Below are 25,404 nucleotides of genomic sequence, written 5' to 3' on the forward strand. Positions count from 1 at the left end.
CCTCTAAATGCCTGTTGCTAGGTGGTCCCTCGTAGTCTGCCTCTTCCTTTGCCTGGGCTGGTGACATCACTTCCCCCTCGGCACAGGAAGGGCTCAGCTCTGCTCCCTCCCTCCTGTCAATCATCTGGGACCCATTACAGGTCCCAGGTGATTGAGCGGCCAATCACAGCGCGCGGCGCCGCTCGCGCATGCGCAGTGGGTGCCAGGCTGTTAATATCTCTCAGATATGATTTGGGTTAATGAGAGTTCTTTGACCATGAGTGAAAGCTTTAACACAAGAACAAAAATGTATTGGTAAATAGTAAGGAGGCCTAAATTAAAACACAGCAATCTATCTATTGTACAGGAAAAGGGTAAAAATCACGGATTACATGAAGGAATACAGAGTATAATATTCAAAACATTAATCTACAAACAGCAAGACAGAAAGGACATAAAACAAACATTTAGATCTAAGTGCAAGGGAGATATTCCGTAGTTACCATGATACTGCACGTGAGGGCTCCATTCTGGTGACTGCTCTCTACCAGAGGGTGTGTTCTCTCCCCTCCCATCTAGTCTGTGTATATCATTACAGGCTGGTGCCTCATTGGTTGATATGGCGTGATTCTGATTGGTGTGCCTCCCTATTTCTGTTTAAGGATTGGCTAAATCATCAATCCCTATACTTTGCATAAGTCAGCCCCCTTTAATGCAAACCCTAGGCACAAACGATTTTGAGTGGGAAACTTAACTTGTAGGTGCATGACATTTTCAGGGAAATTAAGTATTGATGACGGGCTGGCCACTTTCATTGCATATCTAAAACAAAGGTTTCGTTTGAAGTGAATATTTGTAGAACAAAAAAGTTTGGGTCCCATTGTTTAGATAAACAAGCTTAGGCACCAAAGCGTCTGCGAAAAGCCTTTTCACCTACAAGATTAGCAATTAGAATATGGCCTCCTGGCAACTTAAAGCATTTTTTTTTCTGGGTTAACAAAGATCCTGTTCTTTTAAAGTGGGAGTCCGGCAACCACTCTTTTTTTTTTTTTTTTTTTAGGTCATTGAAACACTTTGCTAATCCCAAAATAATACTCACAGTTTGGGTGTAATATTTCCGCCTCTGTCTGTTTTCGTACTGAAGAATAACTTAAAAAATGTGATGCTGGCTGTTTCCATCTTGCTTGTGGGCATGTGAAGCCCACAAGCATTGATTTCCTGGATGCGGTGAATGCTGTTCATTCACAGCTTGTTCACGAGCATGATCATTGTTCCCGCACTGAATCTTGGGAAGCCTGACACTAAGCTCCCAGGAGACAGTGCGGCGCCGGGGAAAGGCAATAAACACGCCTACTCCCATGGGAGGAGAGACAGGAAGTGCCACAATAAAGTACAATATAAAGGTAATTACAGCGATAAAAAAATTTTTTGTGCGGCATTTGAACATCTATGCAATTAACTGAAGGGTGTAAGATTAAGTTAAAAATTTGAGTGGAACCCCGCTTTAAGGCATGTTATACAGCACAGTATTTGTGCTGTATATTTTGGCCCCCTGTAACACCTGAAATACCCATCTGATCCTGTCAGTTTCTATCCTCCCCTCTGTACACTGACCACGATATATATCAGGGCTACTGAGCCCTGACACCGTGGTCAGTGTACGTGCCTCCGTCATACGCCATCTGCAGCTCTCCTGCGTCTCCATCTGTCCTCCTCCTACCCCTCCCCTCCTTGCCTGTCATCTCTCACCATCGCTGATCTGCTCCTCTCCCCACTGCTTCAAAACCAACTGATCTGTATATCATACCCTCTGTCAGATAAAAAACAGAGTCCTAGTGCCTATGCTTTATTAAAAAAAAAAAAAAAAAAAACACCCCACAATTTCTACCAGTTTTAACAGTGTCTTCCGGCGATCACATGACTCCAGGCTTTCTGCTCCTCTCCTCCCCTCCTTCCTGGCTTCCTGGCTGACGTCAGCAGGGTAATCCCAGCCTTGCCCACTGGAGATATCAGTCAATCTGATATTCCAATCGCACACGTTCCCGGAAAAAAAATGGCACAAACATTAATGGGTGCTGTAGCGATTACCAGTTGGGTTCTGGAAGCATCAGACAAACGTACATCTTCGCCAGCACACCATGGATCAGCAAGAAAAGTTGTCCAAAAAAGGTTCTTTTAATGGAAAAAAGTTACATCACAAGAGAGGTGTACCTCTCTTGTGATGTAACTTTTTTCCATTAAAAGAACCTTTTTTGGACAACTTTTCTTGCTGATCCATGGTGTGCTGGCGAAGATGTACGTTTTTCCACTGGAGATATCAGATGGGGAGAGCTGAGAGCCAGGAGTCATCTTATCGCTGGAAGACACTGTTAAAAACAAGGAAAAAAATCTATTTTTTTTGTTTTTCATAAAAAGCACAGGCACTAGGATGCAGATTTTTATCTGACATAGGGGATAATATAAAGATGAGATAGTGGCTTAACAACCACTTTAGCTCATCCTGTATAACAGGTTTCTATGAAAGACATATTACACACCCACAAAGATACACCTCTAACTGATATATTCAAAATTACAACATTTTACAGCTGTTAATGGAGACTTCACATAAACTCATAAGGCAACATTGTGTATGTACACATAACTGGTAAATAATACTACATATAACAGCATTATCATATTCTCTAAAACAGAAAAAAGACAATAGACCAAGCGGAAATCTCCCAGAGAATGTGAGACAGCGAGATATCTGCCATCTGATGGATGGTGAAAGGTTAAAAAATATGCTGGGCATGAAATTCAGGGCGTGTTCTTGCGCCCAGGGAGCAGCAGTTGCCACATACAGGATGCCATACAAGTGAATAGTTAAATCTGGCTGTACTCATGTAAACAAAGTTTATCTGCGCATGTGTGTACAGCGTACTTCCTGGTCACAGATGTTTGAATTCAGGGAATATATCATATGCAGGTAAATGCCGATGCGCAGAAGCACCACCATTTACAAGAGTGCAGCTATGTGCAGCCAGTCACTTGTATGGCAGGTTGTATGCGACACCTGCGGTTCCCCAGGCGCAGAAAAACACTTGGAATTTTACGGTCAGCATATTTTCTGCATCTTACTGTACTCAGCATGAGGCCAAGTACAATGCATGAAAAGACAAGTGAAACCCCATGTCAAAACAATGAATTATTTCGTGTAATTGGCCTCAGACCAACAGGAGGTAAAAAGGGGGTGAAACTAAGCTCAATGTTTTTCATGAAAAGTCCAGGTATATATATCACTCCAGATTAATGCGATATGCAGCTTTCACTGAAGGTGACCCCTGCTTATGTATTTTTCATTACATGTTCAGTTAGGATTGTGGACAGATTTGATTTCTTTTGTCAGTTTTGCCCAGGCTTTTGAAATATTAATTCTCTTTTACTGGAAATGTATATATTTTGCCTGATACTATGAAAAAGAGAATTAAGTCTATATCCATTTACAGTTATCCATAGACTTTTTATAGAAGTTCAACAATATACAGTTATGTCTCTTAACCACTTCAACCCCGGAAGATTTGGCTGCTGAATGACCAGACCATTTTTTTGCAATACGGCACTGCGTCGCTTTAACTGACAATTGCGCGGTCGTGCGACACTGTACCCAAACAAAATTGACGTCCTTTTTTTTCCCACAAATAGAGCTTTCTTTTGGTGGTATTTGATCATCTTTGCGTTTTTTTTGGTTTTTTTTTGCGCTATAAACAAAAGAAGAGTGACAATTTTGAAAAAAAAAAAAAGCACCATAACTTTTACTTTTTGCTATAATAAATATCCAAATAAATAAATAAATATACAGCGAAATGTCACTGGCAGGGAAGGTGTTAACACTAGGGGGCGATCAAGGGGTTAACTGTGTTCCCTAGGTGTGTTCCAACTGTGGGGGGGATGGGACTGACTGGGGGAAGAGAGATCGGTGTTCATACTTTGTATGAACACACGGTCTCCTCTCCCCTGAAAGAACCACACACAGCGCCCTGTTCTCGCTCTGTCACGAGCGATCGCGGGTGCCCGGCGGTCATTGCACCCGCATCGGCTCCGGGCGTGCAACCCTATTGGCCAAAAAGGCGAAGCAATGTAAGGCAACGTCGTTTAGCCCAGTGTTTCTCAACTCCAGTCCTCAAGGCGCCCCAACAGGTCATGTTTTCAGGATTTCCCTCAGATGAAATGGCTGTTGTAATTAATAAGGCAGTGAAACTGATCAAATCACCTGTGCAAAATAAGGAAAGCCTGAAAACATGACATGTTGGGACGCCTTGAGGACTGGAATTGAGAAACACTGGTTTAGCCCACCCGTGCCATTCTGCCACAGTAAAACTGCGGCTGGTGGTCAGCAAGCAGTTAACTCCAATGTAAAATTTTTGGTTGGGCACAGAGGAAATAGCATGACTCCGAACTAGCTCAGTGCAACACAATGGGGTCGATTTACTAAGAGCAAATACACTGTGCCATAGGTGTGCACCCCAAAGCTCAAACACACATGCATGTATAGTATATGGTGTCAGTAGGGCATTGATGTGTCAGTAGGTCAGAGGTTGGTGTCAGTAGGATATTGGATAGTGTCAGTCAGTAGAGCAGTGGGCATGTCAGTAGCACAGTAGATGGTATCAGGCGGGCAGAGAATTGTGTCAGAAGAGCAGTGAACACTGTTAGTACAGCAGAGATTGGTGTCAGTCGTTTTTTATTCTTTATTATTTTATTCTTTTAATTAATCCCCCCCCCCCTCCCCCCAAGGAGTTGGCAAGGAAGTTCCACGGTCTACCTATCACCTGCCTGTTATTGACCGGTAGATTGTGATCAAAGGGTTGTCGAGCCCTGGATTAGGGTGTGCCCAGGCACACCCTGTACACACGCCTATGGACAGTGCACTTTTGGACGTGAGGTTGTACTTTGCATGTGCAGTTGCTCCAGAGCTTAGTAAAATGTTGGAGAGCTCTGCTGACCGTTTCTTTGCCTTTAGTAAATCAACCCCTATCAGTAGAAAATATTATATACAAAAAGTTAAGTTGCTTCAGAGCTTCGTAAATGAGGTAAAGCTTCACTTTACAAAGAATACCTAATCACATGCAAGGAAAATAAAAAATAAAAAATTTGCTTGCACATGATTGGATGATGGAAGTCAGCAGAGCTCTCCAACGTTTACTAAGGCCTCACTTGCAAAAGTGCACATTTTGCTTTTAGTAAATCACAGTTTAATTGTATCTAAACCCAAGAATAAAACTGTAATATAGTGCACCCTACTACTACCATTTTTAGATGTGGTGGCTGTATCTGTCTTGTTTCAGGCTTTTTTTTTCTCTTTTGCTTTTTGCCCATGATCCTCCCAGTAACACACGTACTGCCTAAGGTGACAACACTCACTGTACTGTATCTATGAAGAATCAACATTGGCACACTAGGACAAGAGGTGTGTTTGGACTACAGAACCTCTCCTCATCTCGTCTAACATTTTCCCCAATTCTGTAGTCCCCAGAAGAGAACTGGGAACAATGTTAGCTAATGACAGTGCAGCAGAGACAGAAAACATTAGGAAATGATTTCTCAAAGAATCAAAAGTAATTTTTTGCACGTAGGGGGCTTTCACACTGGGTCGCGACGGTAAAGCGCCGCTATTTTTAGTGGCACTTTACTGTAGTTCTAGCGGCACTATTCGGACGTGAGCGGGGCATCTTTAACCCTCGCAAGCGGCTGAAAAAGGGTTAAAAACCGCCCGCAAAGCGCCGCTACACCATTAATTTCAATGGGCGGGGGCACTTTAGGAGTGCTGCTTGCAAGACATTTTTTACCGTCCTGCAAACGCACCCCTCCAGTGTGAAAGCACTCGGGCTTTCACACTGTAGTGATAGGAGAGGCTCTTTACAGGCGCCATTTTTAGCGCTGTAGCGCCTTAGTGTGAAAGCAGTCTTAAAACGGTAGTAGAGTCTCATGGAATTTTTTTTTTTTTTTTTAAATGGTCCTTCTGCAGGATTAAGTCATAATGTACCAGTATGCATGGCTTGCTAGTACATTACAACAGACTTCCCTGCAAAGGGAGATCTCTAGCACTGCGCTATCATGGCACCCCCCCCAGGTCCCCGGTGCTCCCATCTTCACCCGGTCTTCCTTCTGGGTTCCATATCTTTGGCTGCTTGAATGACCAGGCTGTGGTGACGTCCCTACCATGCGTCACATTACCGTGGCACACAGAGCGGGCCATAAACGTGGCCTGAGCTGCGCATGCTTGCACTCAGATCACATTACGGCTGACAGGTAGGGGGCCTTATGACAGATGAGACCACTAGGGTCTCTTCTGTTATAAAAAGCCTGCCAGTGATTTTTAAATTTGAACTCACTACCACTGCTGATTAGGAACAGCAATCGGTCTCCTCCTCCAGGCAGTCTCATGCCCCCACAGTTAAACACTCTCTAGGTAACACATTTAACCCCTTGATCGCCCCATGTTAACCCCTTCCCTACCAGTGACATTTATACATTTATACATACATAATCAGTGGCTATTTTTAGCTCTGATCGCTGTATAAATGTCAATGGTCCCAAAGCAAATTAGGGAAGTACATTGTTTGGGTTTACACACACACACAAACTATTTTTCTGAGCACGACTCAGTCAACCCAGAATAAATATACCTTAACAGTGTACATTTAAAGTCAAAAGCTTATATTGTAGTGTGATTGATTAAAATCCATGAGTGCCCCACGGGCTAGATTTCCCTTTATGACAGAACATAATGTGAAAGATCGCTCTAAAAAGTGAGTGGAAATCCCCTCTTATTGGCCATCAGAACATGTGTCTGTTTTAGAAGGTTTCCTCTCACTTCCTGTTCTAAGTGACAACTCTAACATTTTAGATTTTCAATCACCTTTATCATCAATGTTTGACAATGGTCATCAGGATATTTAGAAAGGGTAGGGCCTCATTCATATGGGCGTACTTAAGCATACACCTGTGCGAGGGCTGTATTTGTCCTCATGAAAAGCACAGGTGTTCCATGCATCCGCGTGCGGGCAGTCTCATTCATGTTTGCTGGGATTCAGTGGCTGCACAGACACAAGTGACATTACTGCTTTATTGAATCCCCTGAAAAGGTTTTGGGATTGTAGTCTATTCTGTTTGCCCTACTCTAGCGTTAAACCCCTTTTATACAAGCAAAAAATAAATTTAAAAAATTATATAAGGTTTTGGCTTTAGATAGATTTTGAGGGAACATTATATAAAAATATAAATTTTTCCTCCACATTGTCAAAAGCACAGACTGACGAATTTCATGGTTGATGTAAATAAAATGTCAAAAGAACTGTATCTGCTTGGTTATCCATTATCTGTTCCTTGGCTGCTCCAGTATTGAGGGTTGCCAGGTAAAGTGGACTTTGATTCATACATTTTGTTTTACCATTTTATCAACAAGGATTCAGAGGGATGTCAGATTGGTGTTTTTCCTTGTCAAAAGAAGTTTATTGAGTATACAATGTTATAAAGATACATAAAGTAAGTTTACAAGGATCTATAAAGTAAGCTCATTGTTTTACAGTAGGGTTTATATAGGTAAATATCATGAAATTTCAAATATTAAACATTGGGTTCACGTAAACCTAAATTAAAGATATATATCATTTCCTTAGTTACTTTTGTAGGTATTTAAATGATTTATACCTACTATACATATTGTTTACAAGTAGAGTGTATATAGGTCAAATAAATTCTGATAATGAGCTTTAATCGTAAGGTGGGGAAAAGGAAAGAGAAAGAAGAAAAAGGGTTGAAAGGTAGAGGTATGGTCCACAAGGTTGTCCCGCTCGTCAGTTTATTATTCTTTTTAGTTCTCTTTGAAGCCTTAGAATGGGTGTCTCTGTAAGTCATTTAATCTGTTACCATGGCAACAGGACAGAGTCATTGAAGTTTGACAGGAACTGTTGTTTTATCCAAGGATGCCAAAGTTTTTCGAATTTTGGAATTTGGTTTTGATCGATGGCTACCATCTTAGCATGGGACATTGTATTATTCATTCTGTGAATTGTTTCTGCTAGTACCAATGTAGGAGAATTCCATGTCTTGGCCACTGTTTGTTTTGCAGCCGTTGTTAGTTGGATCATAAGTTTGAATTGAGAGAGTGTTAACCATTCCGGTTTTAGATTAAGTAAAGTTAAATATGGATCTGGTTGTATTATTTTTTTAAATATTTTAGATGCAATCACGAAGACTTCCTTCCAGAAGGTTTGGATTACTGGGCACGTCCACCATATGTGTAAATATGTGCCTATTTCTGGGCATCCTCGAAAACAAAGAGCTGAGGTATTAGGTGAATATTTTGCCACTCTAGCGGGTACAAGGTACCAGCGAGTTAGGACTTTATAATTTGTCTCCAGTGCTAAGATGTTGGGTGAAGATGACTTAGATGTGAGCCATATGTTAGACCAGTCCGTGTCTTCTAGAGTTCGTCCCAGGTCCTCCTCCCACCTCTGAACGTAAGAGGGTCTATTAAGATTTGCTACTCCATATAATTGATTATAAAGTGATGAAATTGTACCTTTAGCAAATGGATCTTTTGTACAGATTGATTCAAAAATGGATAATTGGGATAATGGTGTATCCCCCTTTAGGAATGGTGTATAGAAATTTTTGATTTGGAGATATCTAAATATCTCAGAGTTTGGTAGATCATATTTTTCTCTAAGCGATGGGAATGAAAGGAATGATTTAGATGCTATGAAGTCATCTAGTGTCTGAATGCCTGATGTTGTCCAAGCTTTAAAAGAATTTGGGTAGATCCATGCCGGATAAAAGGCCGGATTTCTGATAAAAGAAAGGAGAGGATTGTGTGGAGATTGTAACTGATATTTGGTTTTTAGTTTATCCCAGAGAGATAAGAAGTGTTTAGTTATGGGATTATGAATTTTAAAGCGGTCTTTAGGATCAAGCCATAATAAATTTGATATTAATAGAGGGTCATTTTCTGAAGCCTCTATAAATACCCATAATGGGATTTCCTGTTTTGCATGGTATTTGGACAAACTGGCCAAATGTGCTGCTCTGTAGTAGCTAGTAAAATTAGGGTATCCCAGGCCTCCTTTATTTTTGGGAAGATGTAGTGTGTGTATAGGTATACGTGGTTTAGAAGAGCCCCATATAAACGAAGTTGCTCTTTTTTGTACTATTCTCAAAAAATAGGAAGGAATTGGAATAGGGAGGACTCTGAATAGATAAAGCAATTTGGGTAGAATAGTCATTTTGATTGCATTAATCTTCCCTATCCAGGATAAAGGAAGTTGCGACCATTGTTTTATTAGATTTGTGATCTGTCTTAATACAGGAGGATAATTGGTTGAGAAAAAGTCAGAATGAGATGCTGTTAAATGAATTCCAAGATATGGGATTGATTTTTCTGCCCATGTGAATGGGAGTGCAGCCCTAGCCGGGATCAATTCCATGTTTGTGAGTGAAATATTAAGCACTAGGCATTTCTTAGGATTAATCATAAGGCCGGATAGGGCTGCAAATCCATCAAGCGCTGGTATTAAGTTAGGACCAGAGACCTGTGGTGATGATAGAAAAAGTAATATATCGTCTGCAAATATACATAATTTGTGTGTAATACCTCCTACTTCAATGCCAGTTATAGTTTGATTTGTTCTGATGTATTGGGCCATGGGTTCGAGTATAAGGGCAAATAATAAGGGAGATAATGGGCAACCCTGTCGGGTACCTCTTTCAATATTAAAGGCTTCAGATTTGTATCCAGCATATTTTATATAGGCTTTGGGTTTATTATATAATGCTTTGATCCATGTTAAAAAGTGGGGTCCAAAACCCCATTTTTGTAATGAATATTGCATATATTGCCAGGATACTGTGTCAAATGCCCTCTTAATATCGAGAGATAGAAAACATAAAGGGATTTTCCGTTTTTTAGCAATATGTGCCAATAACACTGCCCTGCGTATATTATCGCCTGCCTGTCTATTTGGCATGAAGCCTACTTGATCTCTATGTATTAATTTTCCTATAATGCTATTGAGGCGTTTTGCTATTATTTTTGCTAATAATTTAATATCGAGGTTTAACAGAGAGATAGGCCGATAATTCACACAGGAAGTATCATCAGAAAGGGGTTTTGGGATCATACAAACAATTGCCATTAGTGTTTCTTGCCGAAAAGAATGTCCATCTAGAAGATTGTTAAAAGTTTCAGTGAGAATGGGAGAGAGTATTTCTGAGAAAGTTTTATAGTATAAAGCCGAGTAGCCGTCTGGGCCTGGTCTTTTGTTAAGTTTTAGGTCTTTTATGGCGTTAGCAACTTCATCTATAGTTATAGGCTCATCCAAACTGCTTTTTTGATTCTGAGATAACTCAGGTAAGGTTATTTTTGAGAAGAAGGATTCAGCCTCTGTAGGATTAAATTCATTGTTTGTCTTGTATAAAGTTGCGAGATGTGAGTGAAATTTATGGACTATTTTAACTGGATTACAAGTGTAAACATTTTTTGATAATTTCAAACGTATTGGTTTGAAAGATTTGTTAGTTGATTTTAATGCCCGAGCCAAATATGTACCTGGTTTGTTTGTATTCATGTAGAAATTGTGTTTGGAGCGTTTGAGGGATTTATCAACTGACTCAGTGAGAAATAGATCGTATTCCAATCTAGATTTTTCCAGATGAGATTTTGTACTCTGAGATGGATTATCTTGAAATGATATGTAGGCTGCATTAAAATTGAGTTCTAGTTTTTTTGCTAGATTTTTGTGTTCCCGTTTAAATAGTGCCATTTGTCTTTGTATTGTACCACGCAAGACAGGCTTATGAGCTTCCCACAGTGTTATTGGGGAGATGTCTGTTGTATTATTAATTGATATGTATTCCTTTAAAGCTTGTTCAATGGCCATCTGATGTAGTGGGTGTTTGAGCATTATGTCCGGTAAGTACCACGTTGGGTCATGCGCTTTTGGTATGGCTGAGGCTATAGTAGTGTATACTGCATTATGGTCAGACCACGGAATCGGAATTATATCTGATGCAATAATTTCTGGTATCATTCCTATTGTTAGAAAAATATGATCTATTCTGGTGAAGGTTTGATGAGGGTGTGAGAAATAAGTGAATTTCTTTTTCATTGGGTTACTTTCTCTCCATGAATCTACCAGATTGTATTTGGAAAGAAGTTGAGAAAAAGGTAATCTAGAGGTTATTTTGGATGGTGTAAAAGGTGATTTATCTAGAAATGGGAGGAGGACCTGGTTCGAATCCCCACACATTATCACTGTTCCTATTTTGTGTGTATTAATCACTTGTAATATATGTGAGAGGAATGGTGTAGGTTGTTTGTTAGGAGCATAGTAGGAAATCACCGTGATTGCTGTATCCATTATATAACCCATGAGTATCAGGTATCTACCTTCTGGGTCTTTAATTTCTGATGATAAGGTGAATGGTGTGGATCGGTGAAATGCAATTAGAGTTCCCCTTTGCTTGGTACAGGCAGAAGCCGTGTAAATTTGTTGATAAAAAGGAGAAATATATTTTGGAGTAGAATCTTTGGTGAAGTGTGTTTCTTGGAGGCATACTATGTGAGCCTTCTTGTTATGGAAAGTACGGAAGGCTTTGGTCCTTTTTTGAGGGACATTTATTCCCTGAACATTCAGGGAAAGTATATTTAGTGGTGCCATGGCAATAGATCAAATAGTTTTGACTTACTTTTTGTTATGCAGAGCTGACTGCGCAGATCAACCTGTGTGGACTGAAGAGATGAATAGATAGAAAAGAAACCAGTGAATTCTAGAGTAAAGAGTAAACAAAAAACATATGAGATTAGATAATACATTGTATAAATTATTTTTTGCAAGTAATCACAATTTACCAGTGAAAGAGAATAAATATCTCTCTCAGGGGAATAAGTGCCTTCGTCACACTCCCACATAATATGGTTGGGAGAATGAGGAGGGCTAATGGGGGTACACGGATCTTCCGCTTACAGGAGAGAAGTGCTATGTCAAAAGACATCAAAATGATGTTTCATTAATTGGAGTGCAGAATATAGTTTTTGTTGAAATTATTTATTCCAGGGTGGTTGTATATGGTTAGTCTTGCCCTAGGCTAAATAATTCAGTTAGAAAGGTACTGTTAATAACTTTGGTATTGATGAAGATAGTTTGAATTATTTTGGGACTTTAACCCCTCCAGAGTAAACAATTACATATTTTATTCATATGTAACTGTTTAGATATGTTAACTCATAAAATTGAGGTTGCATTGCTTCAGATTAGAATAAACAAAAACATAATTCTAGGAACTAGTTAGGTAATAATATATTTGTTTTAAGAAAAGAAAGAAAAAGCTTCCATTACTTCTGGATTATTGAACATATTTGTCCTAAAAAGTATTAAATCTATTGTTATTACCTGATAATATATAACTGAACAAGAATTTCCTTATTTCACTTATATATTCTAAGGCTATATGAATCAGAAGTAATAAGAAATATAACTGGAATGTAACATGATCCCACAAAGTGTGTGACTATCAGAATGCAGTTACATTCAGTTATAAATACAGGTTTTTTATAGAGAACCATCTCTTAGTATAATAAATGAAGAGATATCAGGAATTTTAATGTCAGTCCATTGAATCTTCTTGGTCCATGGATGATGTGGCATAACGGCCTCTTTTGTGAGAATGATGATTCCCATTTTGTTCTGGAATTTTCTGGGTGCTGCCTGAAGGTGAAGATGACGCCATTCTTCTGCATGTGGGAGTGTTGCTGCTTGTGGGTTCTGTCAGATTTAATTTTAAAAGGGTTTGTTGTAGTTCATCTGCTGATCTGCTTCTGTAAATTGTACCTTGGTGGTTAAATCTGACTGAAAAGGGGAAGCCCCATTGATACATAATGTTGTGGCGTTGCAGTTCCATTAGTTGGGGTTTCATGGATCGTCTTTTAGTAATAGTAAGTTGGGATAGGTCAGCAAAAATTTGATAATTGTGTCCTTGAAAATTAAGTTCCTTTTTTTCTCTTGCAGCAATTAGTATTTGTTCTTTCGTTCTGTAATAATGAAATTTTGTGATTATATCACGTGGGGGTCCATCTTTCTTTTTGGCTGTGAGGGCTCTGTGTACTCTGTCCAGTTCTAAACGTTCAATAGGGATATCTGGCTTTAGTTCTTGTAATAGAGCAGTAATAGTAGATTGCAGGTCTGTCACAGTTTCAGGTATTCCCCTTATGCGCAAGTTTGAACGTCTGGCTCTATTTTCATAATCTTCGAGCTTAGTTTGAAGTATTAAATTCTCTTTTTTTAATTGTTCCAATTCTGTTATATTTTCTTGGGTTGTAATTTCAATTTCATCCATTTTTATTTCTAAGGCTGCGGTGCGGTTTCCCAGCTCTCTTATTTCTTTGGTTAGGCTTTTTGTTATTTGGTCTGAGGTTTGTTTTAAAGCCTTATGAAGCATCTTTTCAAATTGTAATAATATTACTGGGGATACTGAGGAGGCTTGTGGAGAAGTTTGTGAGAGGATTTGTTCTGTATCTGACTCAAATGGAGAGTCTTGCTGTGACATTTTCTGTCTGTGAGAGCGCCCTGATGCTGTATCTTGTGAGGTGACTGGAGCTGCTTCAGCTGCAGTGAGTGCCTGTGAGCTCTTTGTGAGGTGATTTTTATTTCTGCCAGATTGGTGTTTTTAAACATTGTATTTTTCTTCATTTAAAGTCATTAAAATCTTTTCCCTATGCTGCATTGAATACTCCAACAAAGACTGAGATTAGTTTTCTTCAGGAATCAACAACCCCAGGCATATAAGGCCCCATGTACAAGGGACGCTGAGGCAAAGACCTCTGAAAAAAAATTTTTTGACACCTTGAAACCTGCGTTTAAATCGCCCATTTAGCCGCGTTTGCGTCTAGAAGCGTTTATTAAGATTAACTCATTTAAAACCCTCCCCAAGCTCAAAAAACATAGTTAACTATTTCAGCCATTTTGACCAGAGTGAGTAGCAGCAGCAGAGAGAGCAGTTGTCTACCTGTATTTGCCTCTATTTCTGTGCTTTTTTTGCAATGGATCCCATAATGAGCATATGTGAGGAAATGCTCCTGACACTGCTCTTGATGAGGCTAGAATGACGTAGAAAATTGTGTGAGAGGTCCAGAGTTGAGTCTGTCGCTATTGGACCCATCCTTTGATTGCGCAGCAGGATATTTTGTAAACATGTATGCACAGCTGCGTACCTACCCAGACAAATTTTTTAATTTCACGCGCATGTCCATCGCCACATTTGACCTTCTACTTGAAAAAGTACTATATCTATCTCTATATATGGTCTATGAATCGTCGCAAGTAATCAAAACATTTTTAACTAGATTTTTTTATGTTTTTCTTTTTTTCTTTTCAGGTCTAAAATATAGGGCACCTTTAAAAACGCATCTAAACGCGGGTACCCGCGTATAGCCACGTTTGGCATTTGAAACATGGAAATCTGCGTCTGAACCCATTTTTTTGCTTCCAAAGAAACGCTGTTAAACGCAACTGCAAAAAAAGTCAATAAACGAGACTGTGTACATGGTCACATAGGATAACATTGAATGAGTTCAGGGGCAGTTGAAAAAAAAAAAAAAAAAATCTATCTGCCACTGAACGCACATTTAGCAGCGTCCCGTGTACAGGGTGCCTAAAGCTTGGGTGCAGAGTAACCACTTCAGATAACAATGCATGTAGTAGTTATTAATGTAGACTGGCTTTCCCCCATACCCGTTTGATGAGGAAGAGCAATTCCAACCTATGATATTATGACATATTTACAGTGGTATTAAACCTACTTTTTTTTTTTTATTACCGACAGGTAGGGCTTATAAATAAGAAAAAGGGTTTGTCAGCACTCAGGATGACATCCAAAAAATAGAATTTCCTTAGTAAGCATTATTCCAGGTTCCCAGCCCCCCCTCCCAATTTAAATTTTGTATGTTTTTTTTTTATATATATATATATATATATATATATATATATATATATATATATATATACACACCATTTAAGGGTTACTTATTCAGTTTTTTTTTATCTGCCATGACTAAGGACTAGCGTCCAAAACACGTAGGCTGTTTTTACAGCATTGTACATGTTTACTTAAGAATTACTATTTTTTGGATGTCATCCTGAGTGTCGACTATCCCTTTCCTTATTCTGGTATATTGGAGGTGTTGGCAGCCTCAAGGTCTGAGCACTGGAGCTGTTATGTGGGAAGGTTGCAGCGCCTATGCACCAGTTTTCCCTTGAGGGCATAGAAATGCTTCTCCTACCTGTCAGCTTTAATGTGCACTGAGCTGCACGTACATAGCTCAGCGTGCGTTACCGGGACCCCCAACTATGCCGCAATACTGGGACTCTGTGCGCATGCGCAAGAGTGACATCATCGCGGCACAGCCATTCAGAGACAGATCCCAGAAGAAAGACCGGGCGAAGATGGAAGCACCAGGGTGCGATTAAAAAACAATTCACACAAAGTTTACTACGGCTTTAAGCTCCAGTGTTACGCCTTAAGGGGTTGATTTACCTTTACCAAAAAAGCTGCCTATGCAGGTAAGGGGTGTCTGTAAATAATAAAAAATAAATAAATAAAAAGAACTGTGCAGCTTTGACCAAAGTGAAATAATGCCCTTGCTATAGGTGTGCACCTGTGATGGTGGAGGCAAGCAGGGACGGTTGGGAGTGTTTTAGCAACATCACAACAATAGGCAATAAGGATGATACCATCTCTGGGAATTTTTCGGCCATGATTGGGGAGGTAGGTAAATAGCTTGCTTTATACCAAAATAATGCTGCGCTATCCAAATGTAATCATACGGTAACCGTATTAAATCATAATATTACTGATTGCAGTTAAATAATGGTGGTGAGATATTCTATTCCTATATAAAAAAAAAAATCTAGTGAATATAATATTTCAATCTTATGCAATTATAGGTTGCGATCATGAACAACTAACAAGTGCAATCCTGTACGATCCTCCCAATGACAACCTGTATAACATACACACCTCTATACACACACACACACGTAGCATTCATATGCAATCGATAAATTTGCAACCCTGTGCGATAATTGCGATACTGCCATAATTGCAGTGACAACCTGTAATTTACATAAATCTATATAAAAGTGCATCAATATACAATAATATAGAAATAAAGTGAACCGTGTTTAAAGTGCTCGTGCCAAACTAATTCATGCATTAATCTGTGTCCATAAAATCGCAGCATAAAGTCCATTCATAACTACTCCATTCTTCTGATGCTCATTGCAGATGATAAAACAGATGATATAACAGTAAAGTGCTCGTGGGCTACACACAGGCCAAATGTTGGCTACTTTCTATTGAACCTAACACTTTTTAAAGCAGTCACAGCAACATTTTCTTTTTCCTTTTGGTATAAGAGTTTTACCTAAAAGCTGACCATTGTAAGCACACCTGTCAGTGTTAAATGGTTTGTCCCAACCTCCTAACTGCCACTTTCGCTGGACAGTTTGGTCTGTTACATGAAGTTGAAAAATAATACCACTTGCTGGCCAGATCGCCTAGTGAAAATAAAGTTAAATCAGCAATGTCATGTACAGCATACTGAGGTTAGCATTGTCATGTACAACACACTGATATCAGCAATACCATATACAGCACACTGATATCAGTAATGTCATGTACAGCACACTGATATTGTCATGTCCAACACACTGATGTCAGCAATGTCATGCACAGCATACAACTAGTTAACATTGTCATGTAGAACACACTGATATCAGCACCATCTTCCTGGTCCAGGCATCCACCCTATGACTAAGGCCCTGGTGGACGAGGCAAAACATAGCAGGGGGCGTGGCCTCTTGGTCGGAGACATGTAGGCTGAAGCCACACTGGCTTGTCGGGAGAGCGGCACCTTCTTACCGATGTTAGCATGGTCATGTACAGCATACTGATGTTAGCATTGTCATGTACAGCACACTAATGTCAGCAATACCATTTACAGCACACTGGTGTTAATAAGTTGCATGAAGGTAAATTGTTAGCAAGTACCAGATCAAAACTGTAGTTGACTTAAAAGGCTACACGGGAGCTATTTGACCACTTATTTTACAGTCACCTCATTGACAACAAATTGTATTTAAAGTGTTGCAAAGAAGTACCTGCCAAGAAGGGGTTAAAGTGCTCAGTGGTATAGGATCACCCATGTGTGGTAACAAAAAACAATCACTGAGAAGTGTTACTTTGTATGTAATAACAACATAGGGTATAATGTATTGTTTAGTTTGCACAAAGGTTGTTGCAGTCAGAACACAAACACTGATATATAAATGTGATATTTATTTTGTCATTTACAGAAGCTACAGAATTTATTAAATGAATTCATGATCCACCATGGACACACAGCTCTCCATAAGTATAACAGGCCCTTGCAATGAAAAGTTGTTTAACAATATATTCTCTATATAGCATACCTCGCATGACTGGCATGATCCTTCAGTTGCAATGTCCTTGTTGGGAAATAAAAGCAGGTCCTGGCAGCCAACATTCTCCTAAGTCACTTCCAATTCACCTTGACTTCTACAACAGAGCAGAACACGCCTCTACTTCAATCATCTGGAAAACACCTTCTACTGTTCTTATAGATAATATGCATTCTATGGAATATTCTATTTATTGATCCAAGATGCCCCAGATCATTAAGTAGCTAAAAACCAAATCACAGACTTTTTGGTTCTCACCTTGGATTTCAGTAGGGCGTAGAAATTCTTTGCGCACGCTGCATATAAACTGTCATTTCAATTTGGACTGCAGAATTGTTAAGCTGGTTCTGGGGTGGTAAACAGAAAACAGCTTGTGGTTTGTGTAGATGGGCAAGGGTAGCAAGCTTTCAGATGCATTCAGCTTGCTTGTTCTGTGCAGTGGTTTTGCACAGAACAGCCTCAATCCTATTCTCGGGTCCCCCCGCTGACACTTCTGCCTCCTACCACCCTGCCGAGTGCCCACCAAGCTGCTTGCTCTGGGGGCACTTGCACATCACTGGATCCAGATTGGGCTCAGGTAAGTATAAGGAGGGCTGCTTGCTTGTTTTTTTTAACTTTAAACCTCTTCAATACTGGGCACCCCCCCCCCCTTCCTGCCCAAACCAATTTTCAGCTTTCAGCGCCATCGCTGACAATTGCGCGGTCATGCTGCGCTGTACCCAAACAAAATTTTTATCATTTTCTTTCCACAAATAGAGCTTTCTTTTGCTGGTATTTGATCACCTCTATAGTTTTTTGCTAAATAAAAAAAAAAAAGAAGGGTTTTTGCGTTTGTTATAAAATGTTGTAAATAAGTATGTTTTCTCCTTCACTGATGGGCACTGATGAGGCTGCACTGATGATGGGCACAGATGGGAATTACTGATTAGGAGGCACTGGCAGGTATTGCTGGTGGGCACTGATTGGCATCATGTGTGGGCACACATGACCACCAGGGATGATGCTGGTGGTCATCAAGGGTGGCACACCCTGGTGGTCTTGGTGGCATCCCTGGTGCTCCTGGTTGGGCATCAGAGGGGGGGGCTGCGCTGATGAACAATCAGCACAGCCCCCCCACCCCTCAGAGCAGCAGCCGATCGGCTCTCCTCTACTCGCATCTGTCAGACATGAGTGAGAAAAAGCCAATAAACGGCTCTTCCTGTTTACATCGTGATCAGCCCTGATTGGACACGGCTGATCACGTGGTAAAGAGTCTCCATGAGAGACTCTTTACCCATATCAGAGTTGCGGTGTGTCAGACTGACACAACGCAACAACGATCGCTGCGATGTGCACTCCCCGGGGGCGCGCAGTAGCTCGTTATCCTGACTATTTCATATGACGTCCATTCAGGATATCGCAACCACCTTGCCGATGTCATTTTGCTATATGGCGGGCGGCAAGTGGTTAAAGTGGTTGTAAACTGCAGACATGAAATATGAACAAAGCAAACCCTTCTATAGTGTGTACTTGGGATTGGAGTAACCCCATGGAGGTCATTTATTGAGTTATTGGGATATTTGGGCAGTTTACAAAAGAACTGGCCTGATATCTATTTTTATATCCTGTATTTATGTGACAATTATGAAGATACCTTATATGCCTTATAAAGACCCTTTAGTCTTGTAACCCAGGAAATGCGCTTATTGACAAAAATATATAAATACATGAGAAAGCTGTTTTATTGTAAAAGCTTGTAACATGTAATGGATAGATATTTGAAATATGTCAATGGGGACAAAGCTTATGGCTTTGAATGTTTTCTATTATGTTCTGATGAACTATGCATTTTTTTTTTTTACCTTGGATACTAAACTGATAATATTCAAATTTATTTTATTAAAATATTATTCAATTTTAATGATTGGTTCTAGTTGTGCCTCAAAAGTCCTGCTATTAAAACAGAAAATTGTATACTTACCCGACGTCACTTTTACTTTCCTGATGCAAAAGCACGACAGCATATACGTATGGGTAGGCTCCGCCCCCCCCTACCCAATTCCAGGACCAGTTATACTATTAAAGTGTCTCCTCCCCGCCAGGAAGCATTCTCGTAAATTATCACTGCAAAGCCCTTTGGCCCCTTTCACACTGGGGCGGTTTGCAGACGCTATTGCGCTAAAAATAGCACCTGCAAACCGACCCGAAACAGCCGCTGCTGTCTCTCCAATGTGAAAGCCCCGAGGGGAGCGGTGCGCTAGCAGGACACGAAAAAAAGTCTTGCTAGCAGCATCTTCGGAGCGGTGAAGGAGCGGTGTATTCATCGCTCCTGCCCATTGAAATCAATGGGACAGCGTGGCTATACCGCCAGCAAAGCGCCTCTGCAGAGGTGAGCCTTCACTTCTTGGTCTCCAGCATCTAGATACAGTGGAGGGCGGAAAGTATTCAGATCCCCTTAAATGTTTCACTCTTTGTTATATTGCAGCCATTTGCTAATTTAAGTTCATTTTTTTCCTCATTAATGTACACACAGCACCCCATATTGACAGAAAACCAAAGAATTGTTGACATTTTTTGCAGATTTATTAAAAAAGAAAAACTGAAATATCACATGGTCCTAAGTATTCAGATCCTTTGCTGTGACACTCATATTAAAGGTGCTGTCCATTTCTTCTGATCATCCTTGAGATGATTCTACACCTTCATTTGAGTCCAGCTGTGTTTGATTATACTGATTGGACTTGATTAGGAAAGCCACACACCTGTCTATATAAGACCTTACAGCTCACAGTGCATGTCAGAGCAAATGAGAATCATGAGGTCAAAGGAACTGCCTGAAGAGCTCAGAGACAGAATTGTGGCAAGGCACAGATCTGGCCAAGGTTACAAAAAAAAAATTCTGCTGCACTTAAGGATCCTAAGAGCATAGTGGCCTCCATAATCCTTAAATGGAAGACGTTTGGGACGACCAGAACCCTTCCTAGAGCTGGCCTTTCCGGCCAAACTGAGCTATCAGGGGAGAAGAGCCTTTGTGAGAGAGGTAAAGAAGAACCCAAAGATCACTGTGGCTGAGCTCCAGAGATGCAGTTGGGACATGGGAAAAGTTGTAGAAAGTCAACCATCACTGCAGCCTCCACCAGTCGGGGCTTTATGGCAGAGTGGCCCAACGGAAGCCTCTCCTCAGTGCAAGACACATGAAAGCCCGCATGGAGTTTGCTAAAAAAAAAAAAAAAACACCTGAAGGACTCCAGACCAGAGAATCTTAATTCTCACCATCTTGATGAGACCAAGATAGAACTTTTTGGCCTTAATTCTAAGCGTTATGTGTGGAGAAAACTGGGCACTGCTCATCACCTGTCCAATACAGTCCCAACAGTGAAGCATGGTGGTGGCAGCATCATGCTGTGGGGGTGTTTTTCAGCTGCAGGGACAAGACAACTGGTTTCAATCGAGGGAAAGATGAATGTGGCCAAGTACAGGGATATCCAGGACGAAAACCTTCTCCAGAGTGCTCAGGACCTCAGACTGGGCCGAAGGTTTACCTTCCAACAAGACAATGACCCTAAGCACACAGCTAAAATAATGAAGGAGTGGCTTCACAACAACTCCGTGACTGTTCTTGAATGGCCCAGCCAGAGCCCTGACTTAAACCCAATTGAGCATCTCTGGAGAGACCTAACAATGGCTGTCCACCAACATTTACCATCCAACCTGACAGAACTGGAGAGGATCTGCAAGGAGAAATGGCAGAGGATCCCCAAATCCAGATGTGAAAAACTTGTTGCATCTTTCCCAAAAGGACTCATGGCTGTAGTAGAACAAAAGGGTGCTTATACTATATACTGAGCAAAAGGTATGAATACTTAGGACCATGTGATACTTCAGTTTTTCTTTTTTTTAACAAATCTGCAAAAATGTCAACAATTCTGTGTTTTTCTGTCAATATGGGGTGCTGTGTGTACATTAATGAGGAAAAAAAAATGAACTTAAATGATTTTAGCAAATGGCTTCAATATAACAAAGAGTAAAAAATTTAAGGGAGTCTGAATACTTTCCGTCCTCACTGTATAACTTGTCTGAATTGGGATGATACAGTTGGCCACGACATGTGAGGTCTTGGATCTCAGGAAGGAGGAGAACAGGAGGTTCCCCGATCAGAGACTATACCCGAGGAGATCATGGCCTGCAGGCCACCAGGCAATTATTGCCCTCATCACCATTGGAACTGAGGATCCTGAAGACCACTGGGTTTGTTGGCAATACATACTGGCTAATCCGCAGACCCAGCTATATGTCAGTAGTTCTACTGCTTCAATCTCTGGAAAGCTATCTGGGTTACCATCAGGTCCATCTCCTGATAGCCTTATTTGCTGTAGATCCCTTGAACTGCCTTTTGGTTTGTAGACCATCCCTTAACATCCAATGGCTTTATATCTTACGGTGTCTGAGAGGAAGCAATAGGAAACCAGAACCCAAAAGGGTCTGGCAAACCTGAATGGAAGAGACCTCTGACAGAAGTTGACTAGTTTTACATTCCTTCTTCACAGCAAAAGATAGGTCATAACAATTTTGCTGAATCTTTGGAGCATAGCTGAGGCCCTTTGTTGCGTTTACGACTACAGCCTGAGACCATTGCAACTCTGATTTTGGGCACTTTGACCTCTGTTGGCAAGAATACCCAACAAAGAAAATAGATTGCAATGATTGGCATGCCCAATAGCTGATAAAAGCTGAAAAGATTAACTAGTTTAGCCCCTCGCCAAAGGGACTTGTCTCCTATGTAGAGGTACTGTTCCTGGTGCAGGAAGCAAGTCTTCCATTACTACAGAAACCAGTTAATCAAATTCTCCACCTTCCAGTGAGCCCTTCGGACCACATGGATTACTACAGACTACTTCTCTACCATTTTGAGACTATGGGATGCAACAGACTTATGCCTTGTTGAAGTGAGATACTGATAATGTCGCTTTCTCTGAGGGCAACTCCACCGTGTTCTTCCGAGTTTCAGGACTGCTACCAGGAATGTCCTTACCGTAATGAGACTCATTGGTCTTCTCTTGACGATGACTGATCCAAATTCGTTCAGTGTCTGAACTAGAATTCTCTTCCAGGACCAGGGCGATGTTGCACCAGCAGGCTGTTGCCCAAACAGGAACACCTGTAGTCCTTGCTTACGCAAGACTGCCACTACTGGCCGTAATGTCCAGGGACATGCCCTGAGTATGTAGAAAGGCCAAAGCCTGACAGATGAACTCGTAGTGAAACGCAAACGGCCAAGCGAAGATATTCGCAGAAGCATGGGTATATCAAAGTGTGTGTATATAGTGTACACACCTGCTAGGTCTAGAGACAACCTACGACCTTACTTGATGGCTTGAGTGATTGATTGCAACGATGCCATATGAAGTTTTAGATCTTAATCCTTCTGCTTCATGCCCAAGTCTGCTTTATGACTAAGAACAATGCAGACATAATCCTTGACATCCTTTTTTAGCTGGATGGCTCACAGTTAAACAAGATGTGGTAACACCTGTTTTCCAGCATTAATCGCTCTAAGGAGTCATATGGGGGGGGGGATGAAATGAGTTTGAGGAGAGGGATGAAATTTCCAATAGTTACCTTAATGCACAGGACCCATGGATCTTGAACCTAATGCCCAAATTTACATACAATTCTGCCGGGCTGACACCCACTGGGCGACTTGGGTGAAGAAACTTTGTTGCTCCCAGAAAGGAGTAGGCTCGGCTTTAGGCAAATGAACAAAGAATTGTGGATCCTCCCATACTCGTCTATAGTTTTTCCCAGTTTTAACCTGACACTCAATCTTCATTACTTTGCGGCTATCCTCTGGTCATTTGGCGATTAACATGAGGGATTAATCCCACCCTCTAGGTATCACTGAATCTGACTTGAAACAGTCACTAGAAAAACAGCATACAGTCTTGCATCCACAGTGGCTGAACTGCATCAATGGCCACTTCATCTTCACTCTGGGATCAGACATAATAGAGTTCATTACTGGCCAAAACCTTGCCTTCATCTTGTCTGAGATCCAAACAGCCTGGCAACTGAAGAGAGCTCAACAGCAGGACACAAACCACTACTTAGTAGTATAAACCTTCTTCATTTCCATTCGCTGTTTCAGGGCCACTGAAGAGGATATTGCTTCTTCTGGCAGAATGGCACCGCTGGCTAATCTGATGAAGACTGTTTGGCCAGCTGCTTTTGAGGCAGAGGTAGCCTTTAAACAAACTTAGTTTGATTAGCTTAGTACTAATCGAACTGAGATCCACACAGTCAGTTTGGACAGAGTCAAAACATCCACTCCTTGGTTCTGATATGCCAACTTGCCATAGCAACTTCCCAGAAGCAAGCTACTATCAGCTAAGGGTGACACATCTGGCCAGTCTAATAAGACTCCCTGGCTAACTGCTTCTGAGGTAGAGGTTGCCTTTTACCTGCTTGCGGACCAGCCGCCATCATTATACTGCGGCAGGTCGGCACGTTCCCACGAGCCGTTGTAGCTATGCGTCAGCTCCTTTAAGCGGGATAGCAGGCGCTGCACTCGGGGGGGGTGTGCCAATGCTCGTGGCCAACGGTCGTCGGCCACGAGCGATCGCGGGCACGAGAGGCAGAACAGGGACGTGTGTGTGTGTAAACACATAAATCCCTGTTCCGTGAGGAGAGACAGATCGTGAGTTCCTAATAGCTAGGAACCAAGATCTGTCATTTCCTCTAGGTCAGTCCCCTCCCCCTACAGTTAGAAACACACACAGGGAACAAAGTTAACCCCTTGATCGCCCCTTGGTGTTAACCCCTTCCCTGCCAGTGACATTTATACAGTAATCAGTGCATTTTTATAGCACTGATCGCTGTATAAATGCCAATGGTCCCAAAAATGTGTCAATTGTCCGCCATAATGTCGCAGTCCCGATAAAAATCTCAGATCTCCGCCATTACTGGTAAAAAAAATAAAAAATAATTATAATGCTATAAATCTATCCCCTATTTTGTAGACGCTATAACTTTTGCGCAAACCAATCAATATTCGCTTATTTTTTTTTACCAAAAATATGTAAAAGAATACATATCGGCCTAAACTGAGAATTTTTTTTTTTTTTTTACAAAATATTGTTTTTTTGTCGCTCTTTTTATTTTTTGCGCAATAAACAAAAAACGCAGAGATGATCAAATACCACCAAAAGAAAGCTCTATTTGTGGGGGGAAAAAAAGAACATCAATTTTGTTTCGGTGCAGCATCGCTCGACCGCGCAATTGACAGCCACGCAGTGCCAAATTGCATAAAATGGCCTGATCATTCAGCAGCCAAATCTTCCGGGGCTGAAGTGGTTAAATAAACACAGCAGTTTGATTAGGCTTAGTATGGGACCAATAGGGACTATAGACCTTCTCAGTCTCTGCTAGCTTGCTACTTCCTCTGGCCTGCAACTTGGCATCACATTTTGGCCGTCACGCCAGCTACCACCAGCCCACTATCACCCAAGACAATTATTGTAGTGAGATTTCCTTAGTTTGCCTCTCTTGGCAGTTAAATATATAGTGGTTCCTTTGGGGCTAAAGAGGGCCTGTCCCTGTTGCAGGAGCAGGTTGCCTCTCCACTTCCTGAGAAGTGGTGCTGGGGTTGAGGGCTAGAGGGATTTGCAATCAAATATTCCCATAATGTGCACTCTTTTAGGATAAAATATATCTACCTGCCCTCACCTTAGTGAGCATGGCTGGTCTCTAGGAAAAGCTGACTGCTACTGGCTCACAGATGAGCTGAAAGACGAGAGACATACCTGAAAGTATTTGCTAAAAACACCAGTAGTAAACCACTACAAGCAGCAAACCACACATCCTCCTGCAGGGTTAGATCGCCATTCTCAAATGTATATATGCGCCATCCACCACCAGTCACCGAGACCCAAGG

The 25,404-nt window shown here is 41.0% G+C and overlaps 1 protein-coding gene across 2 annotated transcripts in view; it reads right to left on the bottom strand.

The window, feature by feature from the left end:
* BDH1 (3-hydroxybutyrate dehydrogenase 1) overlaps positions 1-25,404 on the bottom strand; it is a 51,652-nt gene that overhangs the window by 15,606 nt on the left and 10,642 nt on the right. For both annotated transcript variants that reach the window (XM_073626332.1, XM_073626333.1), the window contains exon 2: positions 17,487-17,592. In XM_073626332.1, the coding sequence (XP_073482433.1) occupies positions 17,487-17,560 (74 nt within the window). In that variant the 5' untranslated portion in view covers positions 17,561-17,592. The remainder of the gene's footprint in view (positions 1-17,486; positions 17,593-25,404) is intronic.

The sequence above is a fragment of the Aquarana catesbeiana genome, linkage group LG04 (genome assembly GCF_042186555.1).
Source record: "Aquarana catesbeiana isolate 2022-GZ linkage group LG04, ASM4218655v1, whole genome shotgun sequence".
Classification (NCBI taxonomy): domain Eukaryota; kingdom Metazoa; phylum Chordata; class Amphibia; order Anura; family Ranidae; genus Aquarana; species Aquarana catesbeiana.